The sequence below is a fragment of the Oryzias latipes genome, chromosome 6 (assembly GCF_053564925.1).
Source record: "Oryzias latipes strain Hd-rR chromosome 6, Olatipes_Hd-rR_3.1".
NCBI lineage: Eukaryota > Metazoa > Chordata > Actinopteri > Beloniformes > Adrianichthyidae > Oryzias > Oryzias latipes.
The window spans coordinates 26,916,453-26,926,935 of record NC_136242.1 but is presented as its reverse complement, the minus strand read 5'-3'; the positions used below and the strand labels follow the sequence as shown (position 1 = coordinate 26,926,935).

The 10,483-nt window shown below is 37.8% G+C and overlaps 1 protein-coding gene across 4 annotated transcripts in view; it reads left to right on the top strand.

Annotated features, from left to right (window-relative positions):
- Positions 1 to 2,594: 2,594 nt before the first annotated feature.
- LOC101162288 (homeodomain-interacting protein kinase 3) overlaps positions 2,595 to 10,483 on the top strand; it is a 30,766-nt gene continuing 22,877 nt past the window's right edge. For all 4 annotated transcript variants that reach the window (XM_078948913.1, XM_023955948.2, XM_023955949.2 and 1 more), the window contains exons 1-4: positions 2,595 to 2,993; positions 7,453 to 8,468; positions 8,682 to 8,873; positions 9,030 to 9,211. In XM_078948913.1, the coding sequence (XP_078805039.1) occupies positions 7,455 to 8,468; positions 8,682 to 8,873; positions 9,030 to 9,211 (1,388 nt within the window). In that variant the 5' untranslated portion in view covers positions 2,595 to 2,993; positions 7,453 to 7,454. The remainder of the gene's footprint in view (positions 2,994 to 7,452; positions 8,469 to 8,681; positions 8,874 to 9,029; positions 9,212 to 10,483) is intronic.

Genomic DNA, 10,483 nt, shown 5'->3' with positions numbered 1-10,483 from the left:
GGATGGTGATGGGAATTTACAACAACATTTGGAACTCTATTACATCAGACTCTGTCAGCATAAAAAGGTGGATGAAGAGGAAAAGGGTTAATCATTTTAGATTAAAAAACAGAGTTCTTGAACATTTGCAGTGTTATTGAATTCAAGAAGAAAAAGTTAGAAGGACGAAAGATCAAGTTAATGGGAAAGTTTGCTGAAAATCCTATAAAACACTTCTATTGTGAAATATCCAACAGTTTATCAGTTCTAGCCAAAGCTAGTTGTCACTTGAAAATGAAATTGCTTTACATGTATTGTTCTTTGATTTTATTGGGTGATAAAAGCTCATTCAAACCAGTTTCTATTTAATGGAAACAAGCCTTTGGAGTATTTCATAAAGGTTGGATTTTGCAATATACCAATCTACGGTTTTTGACATTTTGATTACTGAAATTTTATGTTTTTGAAATTCAACCTGGGTTGTAAAATCTCCAAAGCCAAACGTGTTTTTTTTTTCAGCAGAGATCCTACATTAAAAGGTTTGTGAGAGAGGTTAGAATTTCTGAGGGGAACTCAACTTTAATCTGAGGAATGAGAAATTCCTCAAAGATTTACTGTTTCATGCTGTGGAGAGACACTGTGGAACAAATTAAATTTGGAAATCGAAGAATAATAAAACATCACAAGCTTTAAGTATAAATCTAAGTAGATTTAGGTAAAATATTCTCCACAGACATCAAAGTCCTGTTAAAGAGCGAGTAAAACGGGGCTCTATTTATAAGATTTGTGTTTCTCAACCACTCCGTCTCTTTTCAATATATTTTCTTTATTTGTCCAAAGAAAATTAGATTATGTTCTTTGTTGTTTAATATCTTATATTCAAGATGTGAGATCTCACTTGTTTTCTCATGTTTTGTTTTATTTGCACTTGGTTTTTTTTCTTCCTGCTGCTGTGCATCAGAGCAATTTAAGAAAAAAGGAATACAAAAAAATTCTAGCACAAGAAGGTAAAGAACTGAAACCCCAGTGTGCATTTGCAACATTGCAAATGTTTTTTTGCTCTTGCAGAGGCTGAATAAGTAATCTGATAAATGTTTTGTGGAAATAGAGAAGTTGCATCTGTGAGCTCTGTGGCTGCTGTTGCCAAATGCACTATGCTCTAACTGTGGTTTCCTCGTTATTGTAATGAAGAAGCTGAAGCAGGCAGTCACATGCACTGAAGACACGTAGCAAAACGCTTTGATGAATGTCGGTAAGGTAAAGTCTTTTAAGATACAAGACAAACACTTTGGTGACTTTTACATATCACTTCACCATTTTACAAACATCACTGTCTATACTTAAAAAAAATAAAAACAATGTGCAGACTTTAATAAAACTGATTTTAAAATGAAAAAGGGTTTTGTTTTTTTCCCTGATCAAATTTTAATTTCTTTTGGACTTGTTCTGTAAAAATCTTTTAAATGACCAACAAGATGCAAAGAGATCTAAAAAAACAAAAAAAACCAGGATGGAATCAGAAATACATTACAAAATTGTGGAATAAACTTAAGAATCCTAATTCTGCTTTTTCTTTCACTACTTGGAGTTTGAAAACATAATTATACAGGAAAGTTTTAAGTAAATTCACAATTAAAGGTAAAATGCTTTACCTTTTCAGCTACCGGTACTTCTTTTTGAAATATTTTTGTTTAGTTGCAAATTGTCTAAACTCAACTACATGTCTTGACAAATACCTGAGCTTATTTGTTCCTGCTGACTTCACTGTTCTTGCTCAAGCTGCTCAAACACACCAATATACTGGTAAGCTAAACCTAGAAACTTTTTAAAAAGCTGCTTTAAACCACTCAATTAAAAAAGTAAAGATTTTTTGTTTCAAACGTCGAACATCAGAACGCTGACTTTTCTTTCTAAAAAAAAAAAAAAAAGAGGACTAATTCTGACTACTGACTATTCATTGAGGGGAAAAATGAAAAAAAAAAATATTTTAAAAGGTTATTGCTTTAACTCTAAGAATTCCTTTGTTTTTGCATTGTTGTTCTCAAATTACAAGTTTATTTTTATAGAAAATGAGGAAAAAGTCTGCATGTTCATAAGAAGAGTGAAAGTTCATATCAATTTTGAGTTTCATATTAAAGCTTAAATGAAAAAGAATACACAGGCAAAGAAAATATGCCAAATATGGGAAATGAGAAAATCAGTATACAAAAAAGGCTTTTTAATCATGCAGAAATATTGCTAATAAATAAATAATGACCAAAAAAAAAAAATGAACAAATGTAATAATAAAGAATCCTGCACCTTTGAATTTATTGGAACAAGAAAGAAATTCAAAGTAAGTAAGTAAGTAGTTGTTTTGATTTACATCATAAAATCTAATTAAACCATATATTTAAAAAAATTACCACAGGAGAAATGTAAATAAAATTATTTAAAGTTGAAATGGGAGATAAAAATATATATTTTTTTATATCAAAGGCAGAGTCGTGGAGAAAAACCCCTACTGGGTGGTATTTGTAGTCTTTAACACATGTGTGCAGTTGGTGAAAATGGTAAACAACAACAGGGCAGTCAAATGTTTTTCCTGAGTCGTCACAGTGACATTTTGGACGGGCGCTTAGCTCCGCCCCCTCCAACATTCCACACATGCGGAGAAGCAACAAGCTACCCAACAGCAGCAACAGCTAGCCTCTAGCAGCTCGCGTCGTCAGGACGAGGCGCATTAACATGCAAAAGTTTCCAAACACGGATCCCCGTGTCAACTAGGCACAAGAGTCGCGTTTGTGGGCGCCCGGGACGGCTGCAGAAACCATGGGCCACAACTGGTTTTCGTAATATTTGTGCTTGTTGTTGAAATCGAGAGCTTCAATGTGCGAAAAGTCGCTCGGTCTGTCCTCGTCGTTGAACAAGATGGCAGCAACTGCAGCACCGTTGAAGGGTTCGACTGTGGTGCAGGTCCTCGTTGTTCCGGTCTTTCACGATTTGGGGGGTGCGATTTACTGGTCCTACTGAAGGTATGTGATTAATCCGACAGTTTTGGCTCACGAGGAAGATTTTTGTGCTATCGTCTGTCCGTCCGTTCGTCTCGCGGCTGGGTGGACTTCGCCTGGAGCTAGCTTGTTTGCTAACTTTAGTTTGTTTTTTATAAAGAACTGTAATGGTTCCTCTGTAAAAAAAAAAAAACTGAACTGTTTTAGTTAACTTTGATATGTTACTTTCAATTATGCTAGAAATCCCCGCACTGATCAGGATAAATAACATTTGTGCCGAGCTGTTTTATAAAACTACACTCCGATACTTTCTACCAGCTAACACTGTTGAGTTTGTTTGTAGAGGTAAACTTTATTAGCTTATCCCAAACGGCACAACACAACCATTGTTGAGGTGTCTGTCACAACATTGGCTTCAACAGGTGTCTGGCTCGGTGGTACCCATCCCCCAAACTTACACGTAGAGACACGCACACACACTCATTCACGCACACGCGCACTCCACCCTTCCCTCTAGCTTTCACGTGTTAACTGTCATTTAAATCAACCACTAGTACAGAATGCAGTAATTAAAAAAAACATTACCAGGTTATTACAGACAGGGATACGCAAGTATGTTTGGGGTAGATCTCTAATTTAGGCTTTATGTGGATTCTCAGTGGGGTATCTACTTTAGGAAATAGCTGACATTGGACCATAGACATAGCCAAGATGACATTTATACTATAACTATATGATGGCTGCTCATTTGCTACGTTGTCAGACATTTTTCTTTTACAGCTATCATCATCATCATCTGTGATTATTGGATTTAAGGGAATTTCTGTGTCTAGCTCGATCTGTATTTACTGCTGTAGATGCATAGTCGACCTGCTGTTAGAATTATAATTAGAGCTTTTAATAGTTGTGACTATACCTTTCGTAGTGCTTCCTCCTAACTTTATCTCTGTATTTTATTTTGTAATAATCTAAAGTTTACTGTTTCTAAAATCTCAATGCCTGCCTTAGTTTAAAAAAAAAAACGCAAAACAAAAAGGTTGTTTCTCATCATACTGGCTTGTAGTCACACCCGTCTTTGCCTGTCTGAGCCTGTGTGTCAAGCCTTTTCTTATTAATGTTGAACTGAATTTGGTACGTAATCCACAACTGTGCGAATGCTTTCGACATTGAGTCAAGTTTGAAAGCTGGAAACAATAAATTCTTACTGCAAATTCAAAAAAGCAGCACCCTTTGGCTCTAGAAGCTCCAGAAAGTGTGATCTCTAAACTTTCTCTGCCTGTTGTTGTGGCATTAAAGATAGTTGCTATCAGAGGAATGCTGGTTAAGGTTGTAATGTACTGGAAAACGGTGCATGTCAGCCTAACTTATTATACTGGTTTCACTGGTGCACCTAATATTTTTTTAAGTTGCACACATTGCATTAGAGACAACAGTTTTGCAAGGCCACTTTTGGTTCTGAAGGTTTCTCATGTATATACCAAAGATTATTTGTGACATTAAACCACAATTCTTCCATATAGTTTACTAAATTATTAGCAAAAAGTTAGATTTTGGTTTAATTACCTGACTCACAAGCATTAATTTTTCTTTAGTTTAAATTTGTCTCGCTGCACTGAAATTTGGGTTAAAACAAATAGCTATAAATTATATTATGTCAGTAAAATAAGGCAAAGGCATTTATTCCATTATACATTACATTTTCCAAACCCTCTAATTGCATTCTTAGTGTCTTCATTCTTTTCTCTCTTTATTTTTCAACGGCTTTTCTATGTGCTGTCAAAAACACAAATGTCACCAAACCTAAATTTACCGTACAATGCACTGGTTTGGTTGTTCTATTAATAAAAGCTGTCTGTCTTACTTAACTGAACCAGTTTCTGTGTTTGGCAAAAGCAAACAAACACTCATTTGAGGGAGGAAAAAACAAGTTTGTTTTGAACATTTTCTCATTCACTTAAATGCAACGAGGCAAAAAAAGTATTTGGCGGTCACCAATTCAACATGTTGACTCACTTAAAAAGATGTGAGGACCGCAATGTTTATCATAGATGCACTTATGCACTTCACCTGTGAGAAACAGAATGTAAATAAAATCCAGAAAAGGATTATTAGTAAAATGAGCCCCAACACAAGTAATTAGTGCCTGTAAACAACATGCTAAACCTACAAAAAAGCAAAAATGATTGCCTTCACGAAAATTTGACAATCTTTCTCATAATGTGGTCTCACCATCCACTCTGCTTATCGGCCGTGCCTGGCTTACTCACCCTTTGGTCTTTGCAAATTGGGACCGCACACACACAGGAATATCTGGAACCTGGCCAGTCAGAGGTGGGGTCGCACCTTTCGCTATCTGATTGGCTTAGACCAGTATGTGGGCATAATGTGTGTCTGTTGTTGAACCACAGGGAAACATAGTCACACGGTGGGCGCACTGGTGCAACCAGAAGAATTTTAATGTTCGCACCTTTAAGAAATTAGTCCACTTGTGCAAGTGTTTAAGCACTGCAGAGCCCTGGGTATATTGTCAAAAAGTCGTTTTTTATTTCATGTATTTTATATTTACTTAAAAAAAGCACCTGCGTATTGAACTCCACATAGTTAATAAGCTTTTTGTGGCTATATGTAAATTTGAAATAAAGAAAAAACCTTTACTTTGACATTTAACAGCCTTAATAGAGAAAAGATTTTGGAAAAAAAAACAGTGTCCATGATGCAAAAATGGGCAATACTTGCTATAGAAAAATAGATCACAAATTTAATTTAGAATCAATTTAATTCAAATAAAATAAATGTAGAATAAACAAAGCTGTAATCCTTATCAAAATTAATAAAAAAAGGAAAGCTTTCATGCGTGAATCAATTTTATTTGAACTCTCGCTGACTCCCTGTACTTTCAATTGAGCTGGATGGAGTTTTGAATCAATTCATTGTGAGCAAGTCACAAGCTTCACGTCTTGCACTCGATAAATTGTGTTAACTTATCAGAATAATTTTTCAGTCTTTTGGTTGCTTAGATTGCAGGCTTGAACAGTATAAAGCTGATAGTCTGCTCTTATTTAAGTGTTATCTAGGGAAACCTGCTTATACAAAGTAGCCATAATGGCGGTTCCTTTTTTGATCTCCCCTTTTGTCAAGAGTTATGTGAATCTTCTGCATCAAATAGTAAAGACTACTAACTGCTGCTAAAGTGCAGATTATGTCTATGAAATCTTTATTAAATGTCCAAACTTCAGTTTTTCACTTCCCAGTTTCCTTTGTGGAACTTTAAGCGTTTCATTTCTGAAATTTCCCTTTTATACATTTTTTCTGTCCAGCAGCTGAGCAAACAGATGCAAGCTGAAGGCCTCTTGGGTCAAACGTATTGTACTGTTACATCATGGGATTAGGAATCTTCTGACACACAAGGTGTATATTTGAATGAACCCCTTTTGTAATTTAGACTAAGCTTTATTTATATAAATTAAATATTAAAGCATCATAAAGCAACAATTTGCTGGGTGTTTATAACCATTACTGTCAGGTGTAGATGTAGAATAAATCTAAAAGGGGCGGGGCCTGTCCACACACACATTCAAATTTTTATAAACATACCTGTTAGCTCCAAAAAATCTTCACATATAAATATTTAGACATTACAACTACCGTTTACACACGCATATTTATGCATTCAGGCTAACAGAGGCGAAACATTTCATTCAGTCAGCCAAACTATTTGTGCAAATGTGAGCACAAATGGTTCCCCAGGTGCAGATGGGCAGCCCTAGGGTTCCCTTTTTATACATATTAAGACAGAAAACTGCATTTTGGTTGTTGTGACAGCCCCATAACCTAAGCACCGCTACTTCTTACAGCCTCATTCCCTACAGAATAAAGCTCCAATTACCTAATGAGATTAGTAAGCAGTCATTTCCGTGTCATAGGTGTATTTTCTGCTCTGGTAAAGAACAATCACTTCATTTTAAAGTTTATTGTCTTCTTTTCTGGGTTTTATTTTTCTTCCTGGTTGTGCTTTGTGTGGATTTTTTTCACCCTGGTTGTACTTTTTGTGAAATTGAGCCTCCAGTGTAGCACGCACAAACCAACCAGAGATCATTTGGGTTTTCCCCATCTCACATTGCAATAGACAAGTTCCTATTTCCAGTAAGGGTGACACCGATGGTTACGATTCGTCTGTTGTGGTGACTTTTATGACGCTGTTTATCTGAACAGAGATTCCTTTTTGGGGATATTAAAAAGAAAGTTTCTCCATTTCTTTTTTTTTTGGTTAAACCACAAGTGTTTAAGCTTAGTTATAATTTTGAAATTTCAATGTTTTCTCTTAAGGGACTTCAAAATATTTTTGCTTTCAATTAAACAGAACATGCCTGTACATGGGGATAAGTTTGAGAAATTCCCAAACTTCAAAGGAAAGTGGTATGTGTGTTCTGTTGTGGTTAAACTTCTAACACGGCCCTTCTTTTTTTATTTTTTTTATTTAAAGGTATGGCCTCACAAGTTTTGGTTTATCCATCTCATCTGCACTCAGCTCAAACAAGTGCCTTAGGAACCAGCAGCTGTGGTACCAGCAGACACAAAGGTGAAGTCCACCGCAGTAATAACACCAGCAGAGCCTTTCAGCACCGACCCCCACCCAAGACTTATGTGATTGGAGTCAACTACGGCATTGCATATCCCAACAATGTTCTCCCATCCTCAACTGGTGCTGATTTAGGAAGACTGCATCAGGGACTGCAGTTTAGTGAATCTGAGCAGTGGGCTCTGCAAACTGCAGGAATACAGGGAAGAGGCAGCTGGGAGAATCTGAGAGAAGGACCACGTGGGATCCAGCATCAACAGTGTTTTGAGCAGAGCAGAGGCATACAGGAAGTGAGAGACAGTGGTGGGACTTCATCGGGAGGAGGCCCGGACTGTGGCTTATTGAGGGAGGCCTGCGCAAAAGCAGAGGAGGACGAGATCAAAAGCAGAAGAATACAACAGAGAGGAGGATTTTTCAACTGCGCGGATACAGGTGCCACTCAGATATGTGAACAGAAGACGGGTGAAAGTGGGGAACAACAGCAGGAGACCCGTCGTGTCAAAGCCATGCAGATAGTGGAGGAGATATCTGCTCTACCATCACTTCCTCCCCCTGTGACCATGTTGCAGACCAGCACTGAGAACAATGCAGACACTGTCCGAGTAGGTAGTGGAGGGACACTGCCTTCTCAACAAAACGTTGTCGAGGCGGCGGCAGGAAATGGTGTGGATGCGACTGACGGCGGCAGTGAGGTTGTGGCGAGCGCTGCGGTGACTAGAACTGGATCGGGAGATGGTGATTATCAGTTAGTTCAGCACGAGGTCCTGTGCTCCTTGAAGAACAGCTATGAGGTCCTGGAGTTTTTAGGTCGCGGCACCTTCGGTCAGGTGGTGAAGTGCTGGAAGAGGGGAACAAACGATGTGGTGGCTGTCAAAATACTCAAGAACCACCCATCATATGCACGCCAGGGTCAGATTGAGGTGAGCATTTGTGAAAGCGGTAAAAAAATACATTTAATGTGTTCTCTAATGTTACAAAACACCTCCAAAACTTGCAAATATGATGCCCTGGACTTTATTCTGTGTCACATTGGCACACAGTAACATCCATTACTGTGTTTCCAAAGAGTCTCAGAAATGGTGAAATCTTTCTACCTCTACCTGTTGCCCATCCTGTTTTTAAACCTTCTTCAGGTGGAGATCCTGGCCCGACTGAGCAGTGAAAATGCAGAGGAACACAACGTGGTGCGTGCCCTGGAGTGCTTCCAGCACCGCAGCCACACCTGCTTGGTGTTTGAGATGCTAGAGCAAAACCTTTACGACTTTTTAAAACAGAATAAGTTCAGCCCACTGCCACTCAAAGTCATCCGACCCATACTGCAGCAGGTAAAGTGGTGTCTTTAGCTACACTATTTACGCAGAGAAAGCTGAGAATGCATTCCATTTGATAGGAACATAAATACTCCCAAATGACCTAATTTTAGAATCAGAACGACAAAGTCTCAGAAAACCCGTATTTTTATCTTTGTTTAATTTTTCCAGGTGGCAACTGCTCTGAAGAAGCTGAAGTCCTTGGGCTTAATCCACGCTGACTTGAAGCCTGAAAACATCATGCTGGTGGACCCCTCCAGGCAGCCTTACAGAGTGAAAGTCATTGACTTTGGCTCAGCAAGCCATGTGTCCAAGGCTGTCTGCTCTACCTACCTGCAGTCCAGATACTACAGGTATGGACCCTTTCATTCCAATAATTCCAAACGATCTCCCATCTACTTATATCATCAGTAGTTACCACTTCACAAGACTGGGTTTAGACTTGCATAACAATCGCTTTGTTTTTTTTGTCAGTGCAAACGGTGAACTTTAGCTAAAATGGGGAAAATGTTGTTTCTTTTACAAAAAACCGGGCTTCCTTCATTTATTTCATAATGCTCATAGTTTATTATGCTCAAACTCAAGGGGATAATCTTCATAATTCATGTTTTAAAACTGGGTCCAAAACTCAGTAGAAGTTGAGGATAACTTTTTTGAGTTGAAAATGGACTTTTTAATTTGGTGATGTTGATTATTAATCTTTATTTGATAACGAATAATCTATTTGCTAAGATAGTCATTATGCTGCCCTCATAGTACATTAAAAATGATGCACAGATGAGGGAAATCAAGTTCATTACCGACCAGATTTACTAATTCAAACCTCAAATGAATTAACTTGCTGTCAGAAAATAGAAAATAAACATCCCACTTAAGACTTGCACATTAGAATATATTTAAGAGTCTCAGATATGTCATTTCTTATCATCATCTTCCAGCATCGTGATACAGCTCAGTCCCAGGGGTGTTGAATGTTTATGTGCCGGGTTCCCACACAGCTTTGTAAAGTCTTGTCTGAGCCTTGTGCATTGAGGCTGTCTTTGTTGTTATGTAATGTGAAATACACAGATTAACCTTTGTACTTTCATTGGAAGTTTCTCAGTATGCATCTGAGTTCTTGGTTTATCTCTCAGCTTTGCTGCGTCGTGTTTTTCTGCTAATATTGTCTTTTTTGCGTTGCATGTCTGGCTACATAAGCATGTGGTGTCCTCTGTGTCGCGCCTTAACTTCAGCTGCTCTTCTAAAAGTGCAGAGGAACTACAATGTGAAATATTTGGTGTCTGTCCAAAGGTAGGGCAGGGCAAGGAGGGACCTGAGAATTTCCTGAAACAAACTTTAGTAGAAGAATTCAATTACTTTGAAAATTAAAAGTTAAAAACCTTGTTATGAAAAAGCACAAGTCAGTTTAAAGAAACTTGAGATTAAAAAAATCTGCTTACAAACTTACATTTCATACAGGTAATTTTTGGTGACTAATTTCAGGCAGATTAGCAATTCAGTTGCGTCTGTTTTGATGATGGGATGAATTGTAAAAAGGAAAAAAATTTCCGCTTGTTTAACCACATGATGACGACCTGGCAGCTCCTCTTGTGCGCTTGCCATAGCTGGTTCAGGGCAGCTATGGC